At 38.2% G+C, this 20,307-nt stretch overlaps 1 protein-coding gene across 4 annotated transcripts in view; it reads left to right on the top strand.

The window, feature by feature from the left end:
• Positions 1 to 20,307, top strand: part of CTNNA3 (catenin alpha 3) — a 431,146-nt gene that overhangs the window by 311,158 nt on the left and 99,681 nt on the right. For all 4 annotated transcript variants that reach the window (XM_032694679.1, XM_032694676.1, XM_032694677.1 and 1 more), the window contains one exon: positions 17,472 to 17,672. In XM_032694679.1, coding sequence (XP_032550570.1) covers positions 17,472 to 17,672 — 201 coding nt within the window. The remainder of the gene's footprint in view (positions 1 to 17,471; positions 17,673 to 20,307) is intronic.

The raw sequence follows: 20,307 nt of genomic DNA, 5'->3' as shown, positions 1-20,307 counted from the left end.
TTAATGTTATCATATTCATATCATATCATATTCATGGTGTCGTAGACTACCCAGTGCTGCTTTTTTCCTTTATATATGTATGTATATATATATATATATATATATGTATGTATATATATATATATATATATATATATATATATTATTTTGGAACCTCAGATAATCTGAAACAATAATTTATACTTGCCATTAGAGTCAGAGGATGGAAACAGGCCAAGATGAGAAGAGGTTGTTAATATCTTTGTTAAATTTGAAGGGAGGAGAAAACTTTGGGCTTTTGGTATAAACTCCCTTTTTCTTGTATGAAACAAAGCAGCAAACTTCCAGCTAAAATTAACTTAGGATTTAACTTAATTTATGACTTTTTGAGAGAGAAGGATGCTGAGCACCACAAGTAATTAACATAATTCAGCGTGTTCTCCTCTGTGCTACCAAGAGGTCGTGGTTCTTTTAGGATCTGTGTGATGGCTCACACTGATGGGCACAGACCAGCACTGAAAATGGCATCCCTAAAATGGCAGTTCCTGTTCCAGCTCCTGGCATTCTGCTCGTGGATGGAGGGGTGAGAGGGAAGGAGGTGTTAAAACATGGGTTATTCTTTGTGTTGGGGTCATGTTGTGCTGGAATAACATTGAGTGAATTCTTTGTTTTTGATATGTATCAGTTATTTCATAACTGCAGAGTGTTGGTAAATAATGAAGTTCCATAAGTAAGTTGGTGGTGGGGTATGGAAACATTGTACCATAAACAAGTCGTTTAATATCAGAGAAAAAAACTTGTTAACAGTGTTCATGTCTGATGTGTGTTCATTTGCAAGTTCTTAAATTGCCTTGTGCTTAGATTTTTTTTTAATATGAACACTCAGACATGTTTTTTATTTTTTTTACTGTAATGACTGATTTTATTTTCCTCAGCTTAATTGTCAGAAGATTTGGGTGATCAAAAGAACTGTTGGCTGCCCCTTTGGTTTGTATAGAGTGATAAATTCTGGATAAGTGACGACTGGAAGGAGAATGAACATTAGATCTGGATTGTTTTTCAGCTCATTGTATATCATACTCACTTGCCAAAACACAGATTCTAGTTCTTGTGTCTGGAGACACTGTATTTCGTGCTTTTGTAACAGTACTAGAGAGTGTGACGTGTCACACGGAGTGTTGTCATCCTCTGCTAACTGGGAACTCGTGCAACTAATTGCAATATACTGATGGCATCAGTGTTGTTGAATTGTGATTCTGATCATACCAAAAATTTTGAAAATCAGTGACCTATTTATTGAGTGCTTCCTTCTGCTGTCTGCTTTGATGATCAATAGGCATTTTTACATGTTAAAAATTGCTACAGGTACAAGGCTAGACAGGGCAAGAGCTCTTTGTACAGGTGCCATTGATAGTCATGGTCACTGTAAATAACATGGATAGATGCAAATGGCAGAACATTCAGAAGTGCTGAAACTGTTGTTAAAGTTTAGTGGAAGTGGTGGAAGACAATCCCTACATTGTCTAGGTGCCCTTTGAAAATTACTGCTGCAGTTCTGTGAAGGCCTGATCATCCCTACTGATATTACACTGGAAATTTTAGATACGTTCAGAAATTTATTTAATGCCAACTGCTGAAACTCAGGTTAAAAATTCTGAAGGTTGTGTCCGCTGTTGTAGCATTTCAAAGTTTAGAAACCATTTTATACGTGATTTTTTTTGCATTTTATTCCTAAATTTCCTCACTTCTCTATTACTGTGCATTTCCACTGAAAAACTCCCTTTTTCTTCCACTCCCACCCTGAAATCTTCCAGTTTCTTTCCTTTGAAGATTATATTCTAAAACTTATAGAATTTCCTTTTGTCCTCATATTGTCATTAAAACCAAACAAAAAAGCCTTCCTAACACGCCAGTGCATGTGGGTAAGGCTGTAAAACTTTAATGCTTTGTCTCCTAATTTAGGGGAACCATTTGCAAACAGAAACCTCTCTCCTTTTATTTTTTTTTTTTTTTGATGCACTTTATTCTGTTGTGGTTTTATTCAGTGATTTAGGAATGTATGTTAGTTTTCATCTTGCTGAACAGCTACACTAAGCCTGCATTATGGAAGGTGCCAGTCTGAGGTTATTGCAGTTCAGGTATTTCTACAGGCAAAACTTTTTATGCTTTACTGATCACTTGTTTTTTGTCAAAATACATAGTTGTGTTTAAGTCAGATACGAAGTGTTGGATGCAATCTGAGCTAAGCAGATTAGAACTTTATTTTATTATCTTGGGTGCTTCACCTTTTGCCTCTTAGGCTTTTTTTTTTTCTTCCATTTAAAATATTTGTCAGTGAGCAGCAACTGTTGTGTTAGAGGAGCAAGTCTGGGGAGTGAAACTTTTCCTCCATTGCACTGGGAGAACCACCCAGCAGATTTTAAGGAGTGTGAGATCTCCTACCTCTATCTCCCAGGAAATTGTTATGTTGCAGGGAGAGCAAGGACTGTTGGAACACCTCAAACTTAGCTACTCAGATATTTGCAGTAACTTTGCTGTTGTAGTACTCTATAACAAGTACTGTGAATTCATCAGAGCTGTGAATACAATGTTAAGGCTGTTCACTTCAAATCATGCATCACTGCACTTACAGGAGTGATTGTGTGGTTGTGCATTTGTATGTGTGGGATTGAATGCCTGAACTGGGTTTGAATGACTGGGTAAAGATCTGCCATCTCAATTTTTACTATTTTATAGTATGTTTTTATAACAGTAATTTTTATTTTATGCAGTAGGACTTCACCTATGACGATTACAGTTGAGCAGATGGGTATTATATGAACCCAGAACTCCGTTTTGGTGAGATTGTTTCTATTAAGTATGGTTGCTTTTTTATTAACCCCTGAAGGAAAACAAAAACAAGGCTGATTATGGAATACCAGCTTTCAAAACATCGGATCTTCAAAAGCATAAAATAAATCCGTTTCATATCAAATGTAATAAGTGACTGTTTGTCTTCAGCTTGAAGTACTGAGCTGTGTGACACAGTGGAATGAAGTCCATATGGGACGGTCCCCTGTGGCCATCTCTACTGCTATAGCCAGATTAAGCAGTTGCCTAGGATTTCTAAGATTTCCTTCCTTTGCCAAAGCCAGCAGAGACCAATGCACTCTTGGAACATGGATGTTCTTCTTTAAATTCCATGTGAAGGTTTTATTTTAAAATCTGGTGCAAATTATACCTATGTTTGTGTACCACTTACCTGCACAAAGACATCCTGCTTTGTTTTTGTGAGTACACACGTAAGCATGAGTCCCAAAATCTTGGGCCTGTTTATTCTGTTATCATGGAAAATTCACCTTGTTCCTTGTCCATGCTGGTTTCTGCTGCTGGACAGTGTGGGAGGTTTTTAGTCCTGGGTAGGAGGGTCTGTTCCTGGATGAGTTCTGAGGGTCAGTGGAGCCTCATAGGTCCTGGTTTTAGCACCCAGGTCATGGGTAAGCAGTGGAATTTGTTGTCCAGTGCCTCCTATGTGTTACTTGGTGAATGTGATTTGGATCACAGTGGATAGCCCTGGGGTTTTCCTGGAGGAAGGTGGAGCTCGTGCTCTGGTTCTTGTTGAACTGTTTTTTAAACTGCAATCACACTAGAATGTTTTTCATGTTCTAGAACGCAAAAGAGAGACAGACATTCCTTAAGAAATGCTTTTAGTTTATGCCCCCCCCCCCCCAAAAAAAAAAAAGCCCAAACTCCAATAACCAAACATTATTTCTTGGTGGGAGAACATTCTGTTTACTGCTTACAAAGAAAAACACTGTAATAATGCCCATTTACTAATACAATAATTTTCTTCTTTTTGGATACTGAAATGCTCTTAGTCAGGACTCTGGGATTAAGAGATCCAAGGTGCTCTCTAGTGCTTGGTTGGAGAGCTGAGATCACCCTTCTTTTTACTTTGTAACATTACTACATCTTGTATTATGTTAAAAAAACAACACTTGATGAATAGCACTTCAATGTATCATAAGGCATGTAAATACTTATAGCATTAAATTTTAGATTTTGATCAGGCTCATTTTTCAAGTCACTTTGGACAGCTGCAGTTATTAAGATGGCAATCTGGACAGTTGAAGTCGCTCAAAGTAAACTGCAAAACGTACTGTCAATACTTGAGCAAGGAGTAAGGGAATGATTCAGATTTCTGTCTTGCTTATCTCTGTTGATACAATTTGTTTTCCATCAATGGTTTAAAGTTCTGATTCAGTTTATTACCACTTTTCCAGTCCATGTAGCATGTTTACAGATGAATGCATCACAAAAATTGCCAGTTACAGCTTGACCCTTAGCATAGCTATGGAGATCAGGGGGGAAAAAAACCAAGATGCTATTCAGAGACTTAAGATTAAAGATAAGCTTTTCATCTGGCTTTTTGGCATCTGCAACAGCAAAATACATGTCATGCTTTTTGGGAGAGAATAGACATAAGAATCTAAGTAGAGATGCTTGCACTTGCTTATGGTGAAATGGCATTCAAACAGGAAGGTAAATTAAATGGTGGGTTTCAATACCTTTTATATCAAGATTGTTTGACCTGACTGTAATGTGCTTCTGGATAAATATAAATTCACTAAACTTAAAAGGGTCAAGCTTCCTCTTCCTGATTCTCACCTTGATTGAGAACCATGACTTTGAATTTTTCCCTTTTTGATCAACACTAAAGGCTGGATGTGTGTCACTGGGCATGCAAACTTTGCTTCTGCTGGAATAGCTTTTAGCAGTTTAATGACCCACCTGGAAGTTCTGTCAGAAACATCATACGATTTTTGCTCTTGCTGGGAACATCCTCTACCTTTCCCTCCTCTTTCTTTTAAACTCTTTGTCTTCCATAACATTATAATAACCATTATTTCAATAATGTAGAGATGTATCTTGTGAAGAAGTAGGGGTTTTATCCTGCTAAACTGATATCTAAATGGATATTTTTAGATGGAAGTAAGGACAAGAACTATATGCAGCATCTTAGATGTTTCTTTACTGTCAGGTCTTGAGAAATCCTAGCCTTATTATTTGCCTTTTAGTTATTGTTGAACTAGTGTATTTCTAGTGTTTTCTTAATTAACTTCAGAAATATCAATTCTTAACAGTAGTAGCTAATTTATAGCTCAGTATGGCATATAGAGTGTTTTTTCACTATACATGTTTAAAGTTTGTTGACATTGAACTGGTCTGCTTTATTGACTGATCACTTGGTACTGTGATACCATCTTCAATTGTTTGTTGTCAACTTTGAGTACCTGAAATGACAAAAGACAAAAGATTCTCTCCTTTGTTACTTCAATACTCTCTTTTAATATTATTTTTGAAATTATTGCATTGCACTATTTCAGAGCCATTCCCTGGCTTATGAAGTTGGGAAAACTGTCTGCTTATTTCTACTCCTTGTTTTGTTTTGTAAGAAGTAACACTGGAAAATCTGTCATCTTATCCCGTGCCATCTTGGAGTTCTCCAGGAAGAGTGTGATACCTTAAGGTCCATCTGTTTTTTTGATTTTCTTAGTTTTTTTTATAAGCTTTATAAGTAGTTATATAGTAGAAGTAGATTTAGAAGCAGCAGCATTTATTCCTTTACCCTTAGCATAGTAACTACACACCAAAGTAATTCCCCAACCCTATCACCCCATTCCATGCTCCCCATATCAATTCTACCCCTGAATTCCAGTAGAAATGTTCAGTCTCTTGTCAAAGTAGGCCTATTTTGTTTAGAGAACACTTGTACCTTGGCCTAAACCACAAAAGTACAGTCAAGAATTGGGTGAATATATGCCCCTTGTACTCTGAAGAAGATGATGATTGATGAAAAGGGGGTCTCGAAAAGCCCCCAGCCCCAATTCCCAAGGGATGGACTGAGGGTGGATCAGGGCAAAAGCCACAGGGTGGAAACATCTGGGATTGGACAGACAATATTATAAATTGTAACATCTGTACAGAGGGAGGGACGCACATCTTGTAATCTTTATGCCTAGGCACAAATTAAAATCCTTTCCTTATCTCACCTCCAAAACTAATTTGCCTCGGATTTTTTTTTCTCCCTGAATTTCTTTAGGCAACAAGTGGTTTGAAAGCCTTTTGGAAATTCAGTCTTCAGTTATCAAATGAATCACTTATCTCACTCTTTACTGGCACCTCCAGTCTGTGGTCCAGGGCTTTCTACTCTACAGAGCTATTCAGACTTTCCCTAATTATGTCATATTCCAGTCTCTCTCAGTTCTGTTTTTTGTAAAAGTTTATACCAGTCTGTCCAGTAGAAATACTACGTGCAGGTTTCTGTTTCCACTGATTCCTACCAAATCCCCCAGATTTATCACCATGGTAATCAATTGTTGCTACCCTATTATCAAACTTGATATATGCTACACATCACAACTAACAGCTCAACAATTCATTTTCACTTCCCTTTAAAGGAATATCTGCTTTCTGGAAATTTGTTGATGCTCGTGGTATCCGTTTTGGTTTAATTGAAAATCTAGCGCTGTCTCTTACCTCCCTTTGGGATCCATATCCTTGCCCCAAAAGATGCACTGATCTAAATGCAAATTGCTCTTGCCACATTGATGGCTTAGGCTCAAGGGCAAACATTTTAATGGTGTTAAACTTCTTAGGTATTGATGTGTTCTCAGGGACTGTTGTTTAGGTGTGCCATGTCCTAGCCAGCAGATTTGACCATGCATCACAGGCTGATTTTGGGAAATTTTGTCAAGTTTTGTCAAGTGTTGTCCCGTGAAAACCTGCTGTTTCAAATTAATATTTTCTAAATCTAGATTTCCTGAACCTGTTACTGAAGTTATGGGAATAGAGAGGATAAGAACAAATGAGATGTGTGACATCCCTGAGTAAGTAGGCAGGACTAAGGCGCTGAGTAGTGCAGTTCAGCAGTGGACTCGTCATTTCGATGATTTAAAGTTTCCAATTCAGAAATGGAAATTTCATATGGAATTCCTGCTCACTTCTTACTGATCATCAGTAAGTTGTTGCTGAGACCTCGTTAGTGGTGAGATTTGTTTCTCATCACAAGCTCTGCAAACTCCTGGCATCTTCTTCAAGAGTTTTGAAGGCTGATGCCTTTGGATGTGATCTGGCTGAGTTGAGATCTGGCAGCTTTTGGAGCATGGTCTAAGATGCATGGGTTTGATGCAGACTGGGATTAATTTTTTGTATTTATTCGTTAACAGCCTGGTTGCTAATGGTTTTCCAGCTGCAGCTGTGGTGGTAACTTTTCATGGTTTTGTGCAGCTTTGCAGGAACTGATTTGTTTGCTTGTTGTAATGAGGCCTACTGGAAACATCCACAAGTGTCTCAAAAAATGTTTTGAAAATAAGCACAACCAAATGGTAAGGGAAGATTTTGGTCAATGACAGAGTTTAAGGTGACAGTACTTCTGTGGTGCAGAATGCCATACTCTCTGTTTCAAGGATTAGATACAAGATGTTTATCTGGCAGAGCAGACTCGAGCTGTATTGTAGTTCTGAAACTTCTAATTATGCTTTTACTATTGGAATTTGGTCACCCAGGCAGGCTGTGTGCATCTTGTCAAATCCATGTGTTCTTTAAAAATTGAACTTGAGAAAACAGACTTACTTATGTGCACAAGATGAGCAAAAGCTGATTGTCGAGTGTAATGTGTTCCCTTAAGGTCCCCTCTTGAGCACTTGATAGCAAGCAGTAGGATACTAAGGAGGTTTTCTTGATAATCCAAAGGCAGCCTACCCTTTAGAACCTCCAGCAGCTGGACAGGACGTGGGCCTATTAGCATGGCATGGGAGGAAAAAAAAGTTTGACATAAAAGAGAGTGCCTAATTGAAATTGTGGGGTGCACAAGGTCTGACTTAAGTGTCCAGACTTCTCTTGTCTGTAAGTTTAGCAGATACTTCCAATTTGGTCCCATTAATTTGGTTCATGGTAGTGTAAAAAACCTTAAAACTAAAACCCACAAACTTTAACACTTATAAACTCCCCAAAAGTCAAAACAGCAACACCAGCCCCTCTCACCATCAACAAAAATTATACCAGCTTAAGTGGAAAAGCTGGTCTAGTGAAAGGGCAGCTTTTCTCTCTGCAAGGGAGAGGTAACTATTTTCAACAGTAAACAACACAATTTGCAAATGAGTATCCACCAGGAAAATTGACAAATTTATCACAGCTTAGAAGTTGCCATTTTTGTAGGGAGTCTTCAGAGTTTCCTACCCCAAATTGTCTCTCGTCAGTTAAATGTTTTCTGCCTGTTAACACTTGCCCTGTCTGGGGGCTGGCTACTGTGTCAAACAGCATTATTATGTGTTCAGATTCTCACTGTAGCAGATATAAAGCTGTTACAAGAGAATGTTATCATAAAGTCAATGTTTTCACCTGAACAATTATCTAAGAGTGACAGATGGTTATTATCTTTTGACAATATTTTGTAGCCATAAAGTAGCCACCATTTAACATAATAGGGTCTGCTTCGTTGCACACACTGTAAAACAGGTAATGCAAAAAGTCTCCCAGTTTTGCATGACTGATCTAGCAAAAGGAAATAGTTGATACATTTTCCCATTTTTTAATTCCCTCTCTCCTTCCACCTGAGGAAATGAAATATTTTGAAGGTGACAAATTGACCAGATCTTCCAGCTGATACAAAACCAGACATTGAGTATTCCCTAATAATTGCAAATTCCTTTTGATGCTGTTTGGTCCAAACTGGGAAGATTGCCAGCTCTTCATTCTGTAGAATCCACCCTGAAATTATGAACCAGGATATCAGCTATACATTGATTTTTAAGATGCATGCTGTGAATTATTTCCCTGTAACCTGGCTAGTTATTTCTCTGTTTGAAAGACTTTCATTTCCAATGAGACAAGACTCTGTGTAATTCCTGGCATAAACTAATTCCTTTAGATAATCTGTTACTCTGAAAACACTGCCTTTGCCATTTTAGTCTTAAAGATTTATAATTTATCGAGGCCTTTCTGAGTTTTTAAGAGATATTTTCATGAAGTTAGGTAATATTTTAGCTAGATTTGGATTTTGAATGCAGAATTTAGAAAGCACTAATAAATTTTCCATTTCCCAGCCACAGAAGGGCAGAAAACAAACTTATTTATTCCCTGTTTAGGGCCAACTCATATTTCACCTGAGACAATAAAAATGCAGGCTTCAGTTCTTCTCTTTTGGCAGAGCAAACGATATGGAAAATTGAATCTCAACTTCCAAGGCAGTAAGAATACAACTCTTTTTGGTTGGTTGGGGTTTTTTTGTTGTTGTTTTTTGGTTTGCTTTGGTTTTGGTTTGTTATGGTAGCTTTTATCTGCTTTAATTAATCAGGTATGTAAGGAACTCTGCATTCAAAATGGGCAGGCAGCACACAAAACACCAAGCAAAAGCTTGTGGAGCATTTTTCATGTGACACAGTCTTCTGCTCTTCTGCTCATACAAGAGAGGAAAATCCTCTCTTGTAGTTAAGAATTCTCCTGCAGAGAATTCAGTTCTAGCAGACTGCTGAAAAGCTAATGGGAATGAAGAAACAAATGAACAAGTTGCCAAGAACAGTCTCTCCCCTTTTGCAGTTCATCTACTGGGAAAAAAAAAGCTTCCCAGAATTTTTACCTGAGGTTTATAAAGGAGGACGAAAGGAAAAGTGTCTCCTGTATTTTTTCGGAGGGAATGTTCTGAGGAGAATAATGAATGCTCTGGTTGTGCATTGCAGTGGAAATGGAGGAAATGGGCCCAGAATAAGTATAAAGAAAATGGTTAACCTGGTATTTTTTAAACTGACAACCACATACTAAGGAAAAATGTGACAGGATTATTTTGTAAGGCAAATAATTCTCCATTATCCAGTAGCTAAAGTGAAGAGTGAAAAGTAATTATTATGTCTAAGATAACTAGCTCAAAAGAAAAGTCTAAGTTAAGGCTGACAGTTGGTGGCAAATGTTCTGAACAATTTTATGACAAAATCTGTGAAAGGCCTTGCTGATGCAGAAGAGGTGTATTTCAGTAATTGGGGGAACCTGATACATCAGCCTTAGCCTATGCTCGTTTTGGCTGGCAATTCTTACTGCTTTTTCCCCTCTGTATCACAGAATCATAAAATCATTGTGGTAGGAAGGGACCTGAAGGTCTGGTCCATCCTACTGCTCACAGCTGGGTCCATATTGCACTGAGACCAAGAACAACCTCTCTGAGGTTCTTTATTCTGGTGACTCTCATTATCCTTGCAGTGATTCCCTGCCCCTCCTGCCCCAGTCTTCAACTGTTTCATTTTGACTGTTATCACTTATTTACCATCCTCACGCCTCAGTAAAGAAGTGAAAGACCACAGTCAATTAACCTGTTAATGCACAGCTGGGGTTGTCTGGGAATGTTCTTCCAGCATGCTGTGCTCACTAAAACTTAAATTCCTATAATTTAAGTAGGGGGTGAGGGATGTGTGCTGATTAACTCATGGTTTCTAGGATCTGTCTGGAAGCTCTTGCTGTATTAGGTGTAAATGTATTTGAAATCTATGGGCTACTTTTTAGAGCAGTTTAGCAAAGCTGGGTGTACAAAGCAGGTCTGTTCAAGTACCAGTGGCTGTGAAAGAGGAAAGGGGGACTGTGCATCAGTCCCCATATTTGTGATCAGATGTAAGAGATCATGGAATCATAGAATGATCCAAAACTCATCTAGTTCCAACCCCCCGTGCTGCAGGCAGGAACACACTCCACTAGGCCACGATGTACATGTACCATGAGAATTCCAACATAAATAACTTCACTTTGAAGGATCAGTCTCTCTGCAGTAGCTGAGATGCAAAAAGTTTCTAGGCCATTGTTGCCTTGCCTAGGCCAAATGGCATTCTGGTCATTTTGATGAGGGGTTAGCATGGTCAGATTAAGGTTGAAAGGGTGTATTCCATTGCACTTCAAGAAGCTGAAGCTGTTGAATTTGTTTGGAAGGCAAATTGCACTGTATGTTGGTTATAGCTGCTTTGGTGAAGAGAATGCTCTTTTAGGAAAGAATGGTATTAATGTAATAATTACCTAGGTTATTAACGTTATAATTACCTGGGTTCATAGCTGAGACATGGCTAATCTGAGTGAAATTTGCTATGTGCATTCTGGAACTTAGTAGCAGTAGAAAAGGGAGGGGGGCATATTGCAAACATGATTTGTGGTTATGGTGATTTCCAAGGATTAAGCAAGAATGCTCTGTTTTGTTTACTTCCCCATTGTCTCCTCTTTTCTGTCCTGCTACCATTTCCAATTCCTTATTTTTCCCTTCTGGTCCTACAAAGTCAGCAGCACATTACAGAGTATTGAAGAGTATTACCTAGATATCAGGTTCGCCTCTGTGCTTCTGCGTGCTCTGTTTGCAGAGCTCTCCAAACTTGGCTTGTGTAAAGCTTCAGGTAAGGAGAGAAACTGAAACGTGCTGAGAGTCTAAGATCATGATTCCTTCATTTTCCTAAGATCCTGGAGTACATCTGGATGCCAAATTGGGAAGCTGACAATCCAGGAACCTGTCTGTAGGCTGAATTTTGTGCCCAGGAAATGGAGGGTAAGGATTGAAGCATAAGCAGTTAGCATCTCAAACCAACCAAATCTTATTGTAATCATGTTAAAATGAATGAGAGAAAGAAATTAAACTCTGGAAAGGATTCATATTGCTGTATGATTCTCACTCATGCAGGGAGAGAAATTTTCTGTAATTTGAAACCTTCATCAGCTGGTTAAACTGATAATTTTGGACTGCTAACTCTGTAATTAATAGATACTCCCTTTAGGAAATATTCTAGTTTCCAGAGTCTGTTTTGGTGGTGAGGTGGCAGGGGGTTTTAGGTGTGTTTGGTTTTATTGTGTGGGTTGTTTGTTTTTTTTTTCCTTAGCTTTCTTGAGTTTAAATACTAACATCTTGGAATCATTCATGCATGTGTAAATGAAAATGAACCTTAAGGAGAAGCTGCCAACTCTGTCAATACTTTGTTCACCCTAAGGTAAAATCCAAAAGAAATACACACTTCAGTTAGTATTTTCTGGGAACAGAACTGAAGCCAGTGTTTCAGACTACAAGTTGAAGTTCCTAAAAACATAAAGCATTGTGTCTCTTTTCCCTCAAAAGTAGTCTATAAGGACTTGAACAGATAATGATAGGTCCTGAAGAACCTTGCCTAAGGGGATGCCTTTATGCTATTCCCTCTTTTCACTGCCCACAGTCATCTTCTATCTTTATTCTTCTGTTGTCTTGTAGCTTTTGTCTTGCAGCCTCCAGCTCCCTGCTTGTGATAGACACCGGATTTCTTCACTGATGTCCCACAATACTGGAGATTCTTAGATTGCACTTTTTTCCCAAGTCAGCCTACTTCTTCCTGGAACACCCTGGCACATTTTGTAGACGTGTTCTTCTTTCAGAAACATCTGTCCTTGTAACCTAGTACCCATTAACATGAGACATACCTGTTAACTCAGGCGGCTCCTCATCTATGTGTCTTCCGTATTTGATCTCTCTTGACATCACAATTCCCCTTTCAGAGGAACATTTTGTAGTTCAACAGCACTGAAAAGGTCTGCCACAAAAGTAATAATATTTTATTTTAGCTAGCACCTGAAAACAACATCACTTGCACCCACTTGTCTGCATCAATTAATTTCTGACCTCCACAGGCAATTTGTTCAAGTGTTTTGAAGAGAATATTTTTTTATCTCACATCAAGTCCTAAGTTTCCTTTGCTTTTCTCAAGCATTCCTTGATCCATAATTTTCTCAGGAACTGAGGTGAAGCTTTAGCCTCTAGCCTTCTGGATCCTCCTTGCCTTTTTTTTTAGATGGACATAACAGTAGACATTTATGCACTTTGTATGTTATGTGTCTAACACCGGAGCATTTTGGAAGCATTAATGGATTTGAGTAAATACCAGATGAGTAAATGTCAGATGGATTAGCAACAAACAATATTAGCAATTATCATCTAGTTACTAAGTTTTGGCAGATAAAGTATATTTAGTTAATGCAATCAGAGAAGGAAGGATGTGCATTTTCCTCACTCTGAGTAATTTTTCTCCGCTTTTCTATTAACTTAAAAATTCTTCTCTTGAAATTGCCAGGGACTTTGAACATTAAGTGATTACCAGTGGTTTCATTTTTGAATAGTGACTAAAACACTGTCGTGCTTGTAGAATGTAGATATTCTATTAAAAGAGCCACAGGTGCCAAGAAAATCTATTTCATAAGATTGCTCATGGAGATTTGGCCTTGAGTATTGTCTGAAGTTCAGTATGCAGGAAAAAGGTGGGAATTAAATGTAAGGTTTTTTAATCTGAATGCAGAAGGAGTGACAGCAGGGAATTGTATACTGGGACTTGCACTTTCCACTTAGTCATCTCATTCTCTTAACTTTGGCACTGAAACTTTCTAAATCTAAATTATTAACAATTATTTACTGTCAGACATCTTTTTGGTGTTCATCAAAGCATTATGAGTCTGTGAGAATGTGTCTTTTACCATACTGGGTAGTGCCATTATTGGAAAACTTGGAATCCTTTTCTGAGTAGCACATCCAGGGAATAGGAGTCTTCTGAAAGGAAGCTGACTTCTTGTACAAAGTTTCTTGGTTTCCCATCCTATCATGCCAACAGAGAGTAAAAGATAAAAATCGTCTTGGTCAGGCTAAACTATCACTGCATACATTCTTAGGTTTAGGGCTTGCAGCAAAGTATGTTTTATTTTCCATCTTTTCTTTGGGTGGCCAAACTGAGTTTTCTATTGCTTGTTCACATTTTTTAAATTTCTAGTAACTATTTTTCTTTTCCTTTTTTTTCATAGTGTCTCCATTTGGTTCACTTTTTTTTTTTTTTTTTTTTTTTTAAACTGAGCAGATAAACTTTAATTAAAGTGCTTCAACTGAGGCCTTATCAGTGCCAAATGGAGTGGAAGGGCATCACCTGTCTTTTTCTTAGATGACATTCAAAGGAAGAGCTATTGATTTTGTCCCAGAGACAGTCTGAGTCATGGCTTTGTCAGACTGCTTTATTATCCATTGGTTAGCTTGGCTCAGATATGATTTTTGGCCATTATGACTAACACCAGTATCCCAAAGGAAAATCAGAAGGTACAGTGCACCACTCACGGTAATTGCTGTGGTGACCATGGCAATCTGACAATTTCTTTAAGCATCTATCAATCCACTGTTACAATTAACTCTTACACTGGACATTGACTCATGACAAAGAGATGGGACATCATACTAATCTTCTTTTTCTGCTCTGGGAAGTAGGATACTTAGATGAAAATCAGAAGCTGACCTAATGCATTTTGTATAGGAGGAGGAAGCATCTGTAAGAAAGATAGAGATTAAAACCACCTCAGCTGGACTGTGATCGGTGCTGATTTCTTTTCCATTAGATCTCCTAAGGCAAATATATAAGCTTGCTTGTGCTTTGGGAAAATTAAATTAAGCAAGGTTTTATTGATTGTGAAGTGCTTCATCTGGGAAGAGCTTCAGAACATAGTTGAGAGGCTCTATGTTGGCTGTGGTATTCAGAAGATCTGCAGTGCAGTACCTGTGTGTGGGGACAAGATCATTTATGCTCATTGTGTGGGCATATTGTCTGCGCATTCTGTCACACTGACAAGAGCTTGGGAGTTTCTGGTATATTTATGGCATTCCTCAAGTTCTCAGGTGACCCCTTATGTGTGGCCGTGTATGGACGTAGCAGGAAAAGATGCTGCACAGCTTTTCTAGTACAAGGTGGGTGGACAATATAAAGTTAATAAAATCTGCTTCCATCTTTACTTTCTTTGAAACTCAGTATCTGGAAGGATAACACCACATTCTAATTTATATTCCCTGATATTAGTTTGGGCTTTTGGAAGAAAATTGCTGGTTGGAATCTCAGGTCAGAACATAAAGGTCTAACTGCATTTCTGTTGAACATCTGGGCCTGTGTTTGCTATTCCATAAAAATGTTGTTTGTGGCATCTCTTAGAAGGGTTTGGAAACTGGGAGCTTCCCATGATGTGTTCCATTCATACAGTATTTCCATTAAGCCACGTGCAAGTTTTTTTCTCAATTCATTTGAGATTCCTATCATACAAAATAACCTGTTAACTGTGTTTTTCCATTATGGAGATTTTTCTTGGTAGATCTCGGAAGAGCCCTGCCTTTCTGTTTACACAGGACTAAACCCTTTAGTGGCTGTCTTTGCTGAACAGCAAAGAGCAGTGTATTCTTCACACAAAAGCCCTTCAAGTAGAGGTTGTGCTATCCACTTCTGTAGTTGATCTCTGTCAACGCTTGGACAACATTAAACCCAATACAATGGTGACATACTACTTCATTTTAGACATAACTGTGGCAGCAGAAGTGGGGTTTTGTTAGTCCTTTCTCCTGCATTCTGTGCACATCAGCCCTCTCTTTCCATCAGTGCTTCAGCTTTGTGCACATTCACAGACTGGTTCGTGTGGAAGCCCACAGGAAGAGATGCCTGGAAAATGGGAGGTAAGTTACAGGTTAGTGCCTGGATCACCTTGTTACTTGCCCCTTTCTTTCCCAGTTGAGTGTGGAGTGTTTGGTGCGGGTGGAACTGAAGGAGATGTCCTGCTTCCATGGAGGTGTCAGTTCATGAGCACAGTTACCAAATACACACAGACTGAACCAACAGTGCTGACAAAGTCACCATTATTAAACTTCTCATTTCCTACTGACCTTGGAGATTGGTGACATAGACATTCCATGTTCACAGAGGCATTCTGTAATGTAGCGCTTTCATAAACTGAACTAGAATTTTGCATAGACACGGTCTCAAGATACTCATGTGAGACCCACTATGTAATTTAGGATTACCTAACTGTGTGTTTTATCTGTCTGAGTTACTGTGATTGTCCCATTTATTGTGTAACATAAAATGGAATTTAATACTGATGTACCAGATGGCAGTCACGTGAATTAACAAGAGCCATGTAAGCTCTGAATTGATTCCTGGCTTAGTGCAAGGGAAGTATCACAGTGGTATTTCTGAAGATGGAGCAAATCTATTGCTTTCACATCATGCATTTCTAATATTCTTGTATTACATTCTCTTGAGAGACAAAGCAGACTGTAGATCTGTATAGGAAAGGAAATTCAATACTAACACTTATATGAAAGCTTTTAAGAAGTGTTTAAGCTTTAAAGCTCTAAACAAGCTATATTTTTAAATTATATTTTATGATATTACCCTTTGTACCATAAATTAAATTTTATATTTATGTTATTTTACCTGAAAAAAACCAATATGCCCTTTGGTGTTTGTGGTACAGATGGGAATAGTAACAAAGCACATAACTACTTCCTCTCTAAGTCTTGACATTACTGTCTTCTATCTTGATCTGAACCCTTATTCATGTCTGTCACTCTTTGGTTTTAGGACCAATCCTACTTACTTTAGCATAGTATTTTCTCCTTTACCTCTACCCTTTCTGCTAATGTTTTGGGTGTGTGGTTTTTGGTTGTTTTTTTTTTTTTTTTTCCCATTATGATATATTCAAGTATCAAAAAATGGTTTGTTAAGCACATATACAACTTTACTATTGCCATTTGAAAAATGTTGAGGAAAATTATGTGTTCAGAAAGACAAAGGGGTGATAATTTATTTTAGAAGAAGAATTTTGTAATTCTCTTTTGAGTGGCACCCTTTTCCATTTGTCTGCCTTTTCATTTCTCACCATGTCAGCCCAACAGTTGCTTCCATCAGTCTCTAAGCAACCATTTTCTCCTTGTGCTTTCCTCTAGAGAAATCTTTGCTCTTTTTCAACATTTCAGATTTTCATGGAAGACTTAGAAATGCTCATGTTATAGCATATAAACCAAGAGTTGTATGCAGCAATACGGCAACTATATTACTATAAATAAGAAGAAATATAAATCGTGTGGAAGATATGTAAGAAGTATATATTTTGTAAAGACAATGAATATTGCAAAAATTTAATTATTAGTAGTGTAATTTTAACACCAGGCAAAAATACATCTTTTTCTATTCACATCAGAGTTTGATTTAGCATGAACATCCTAACACTTCAATGTCAAAGAAGTTAGTTTAGTTGTTGGGACAGCTGTTTGTCATTGGAAACTCATTGCTTTATGGAAACTGTTGTCACAGTGGCTTAAGAGGGTTTCAACAATAAAGTTGCAGTCTTAATACTTAGAAATTTTCCTTCATTCTGCAAATATTCACTTCATATGTAAGGGTTTGTGGTTCTCCTATCTTTGTAACACTTTCTGCCCCACTATATTGTTATTGCTATTGCTTATAGGAGAGTATTTCTGCACCTTTGAATGCTAGGAATCAATAAATTGCTGTAAGAATTTCAAGGAAGCTCAGTGGAGGTTTCCTGCTGTAGGTTTTTCACTCGAGTTGTGTTGGCCTTTCAATGAGGGAATTCAAAAATGCAGCCAGCTCTGTGTCTAAACGGTGTGTGATCGTGGGAGAGGTGCCACCCTGAGAGCAGTGTTGTTCTGTTTGCAGAAAGCCACATTCTCGAGGATGTGAACAAGTGCATCATTGCCCTGAGGGAGCAGGATGGGGATGGTTTGGATCGTGCCGCAGGTGCCATCCGAGGACGCGCTTCCAGAGTCGCTCACATTGTTTCGGGCGAGATGGACAATTACGAACCGGGAGCTTACACTGAAGGGGTGATGGCAAATGTTCAGGATCTGACCAAGAATGGTAAGTCTGATTTCTAAAGTTTTTACAGTGCTGTAACCTTTCCTGTATATGCCACGCTTAAAGTGAATCCTGTGGTTCTCTGATGTGCTGCACTAACAATTCACTCTGTGATCTCTACTCTCCTGTCAGCATCTTGTTCAATCTGGTGATGCCATTCAATAAAAAACTAAATTTATTTATTTATTTATTTATTTATTTTAATACATGGTCTGCTTAAGGTTGTTTAAATTATGGAAGACTTTTCCGGGAGTTGTCAATGCAAGTAACAATGTTTGGAGACTTGTAACTAATGAAGCAGCAGATTTTCACTTTGTTGTGGTGGCCTCACCACACTTGTTCTCAGCAGATGAAAGGCAAACTCAGATAAAGAGAAGGAAGTGCATGACTTGTGTCTACTTCCACTTTAAAGACTGTTGGGCAGTGGTCAGATATCCCAAAATATCTTCAGTTCTGCTAAACAAATTTGAAACTACCTGAAATGGTTTGTAGTCTCCATTTACTTTTTCATAATATTAAAAAAGTGGGTATCATATCTTGGAAAATGCCTGTGCTGGCCACAGGGGTGTAACTGTATTGTACTATAGATAGTTCCTGTTATTTACATAAATGAATCTTTGGCCTTTCATAGTGTATGCTTACTAATAATAATAAAAAGAAATTACCTGTGGTGCTCCCAAGACTTCCATGTTTTCAGTGGTTTCAGTGGTTAGGCAGTTAAACTGCTCTTATAAAAGTCTGTACATCCCTGAAATATAGGATTTTGCTTCATGAACTCAGAAGTCTAAATCCTAGTTCTCTGTCTAAACAAATGTCTGGTACCTTACATTTGACTGACATTTGCTTTATTTTACCTCCACAAAAGACAAAAATATTGTCTGAGCTCTTTCTTAATAAGTTCGGATATGTCCAGGGCAGAACTGTATTCATGTGAACAAGAGTAAACTGACATTGCAGGGAAGTGGCTAAAGGGACAGAATAGTGAGAAGAGTTTGAAATAGACTTGCCTGTTTTTATTTTCTGATATTTTGGTGAGAAAATCTGAACGTTTTCACCATTACATTAATTTTTCATGACTTCTGGAAGTACTCTGACAACTACCAAGGGAAGCAGCATAGAAAAGCATAGTTTTGATTATCTTGTAAAAACTGAGCCCATCTTTCTTGAAACCAATAGTGTTTCAAGACATTAGGAGTTGACGCTGGCTTCTGTTCTGTTGCCTTGCTTCAACAGTAATATATATAATGTACCTAAACCTGTCTGTCTACATAAGACAGGGAGACATAAAACTGGTTTAGGTTGGAATGCTTGCCTACATCAAGGGACATCAAGCGTGTGACATCTCAAATGACTTTGCAGTACTTCAAACCGAAGAATCCACTGTCTTTATGCTGTTCAATAGGAGCAGAAAAAACAAATGTGTACCTTTCATTTTCACCTGTGTTTATATGATCTGGAATGAACAGACAGCAAGTCACGTGAGGGCTTTTTGGTTTTGATGGCTTTATTTCATTGGTTTGCTGTAACTTTTTCAGCTGACAGGTAAAATGCAGTTAGATTGCAGCCCTGAGGTGTAACCTCAACCATCCTGTCACAGCTGAATCTTTCATGTGCCAACTGATTGCAAGGTGACACTTCACCAGGACAGAGCTGTACCATCACCTTCTCAGTGAGCTTACATAAGTAACCTGGGGCAGTGAAGTGCATCCTTCATGCCTAGTAAAAAGGTGAAGTGTTACTGAAGAGAAATTATTGCAGGCAGAGTATAGAATTACTGAAAACGAAATTACAGACTAGTAGCAGACACGGAAATAGCAGAGAAATAAAAACAAAAATGAAAGAGAGAATGGGAGCAGAAATAAGAAGGATGCAAATTGGAGGTAACAGGAAAGAGAGAATGTGCATAAAGAGGAGCAGATACATTTACTCTTTGTTAAAACAAAGACCGAGGTTAAATGGTAGAACATATGTTGAGATCATTTATAAGAAAAGAAAGAGGTTTAATTCTCTGCATTGCAGTATGCAAGAAAAGAGCATAAGATCACTGAATCTGTCTCTTCAGATGGATGGCATTAGGCGTATTTGAGATAAAGTGAACTATTCAACAGTAATATCATAATACTGCTGTACCATAAGTATTTAAAGCTGGAGCTTAATTTCCTAGTTGTGTAGTCCTGTTTACATAGGAGCTGTTGACAGCCAAATGGATCTCTACAGCACCATACAATGGAGTGTCTGCTTTCTCAGGCTTATTTATGCTGTTCCTCCATTTTACCCCTTCCCTTTCCCTGAACAAGAAGATAGACCCCAAGCCAACTAACAACAAGGCTCTGCAAAAGCACCGTTTAAGGTGTGGAGTTGAGCTTTTAGAAGCTGGGTAATACCAGAAGTGGAGTTTGCAGCCTTCATTTTCCTTGATTTGCATTCTGTGTACATGACGTGCATTATGACATTGTGGTAATGTGATCACACACAGTTATGTTACAAACCAGCTGCTTTATTCAGGTCACTGGATGGACCTGCTTTAGACATATGCTGGGGTCACATTTTAGAGGAGGAAGCTGGTGTCCACAGGCTCAATTTGGAAAGTAATGAGGCAGAAGACTGCAGGAAGAGAATATATGATCTCATATTGAGG

The sequence above is a fragment of the Chiroxiphia lanceolata genome, chromosome 8 (genome assembly GCF_009829145.1).
Source record: "Chiroxiphia lanceolata isolate bChiLan1 chromosome 8, bChiLan1.pri, whole genome shotgun sequence".
Classification (NCBI taxonomy): Eukaryota; Metazoa; Chordata; class Aves; order Passeriformes; family Pipridae; genus Chiroxiphia; species Chiroxiphia lanceolata.
Note: the sequence above shows the minus strand (reverse complement) of the source record. Positions and strands in the feature narration are given on the sequence as shown.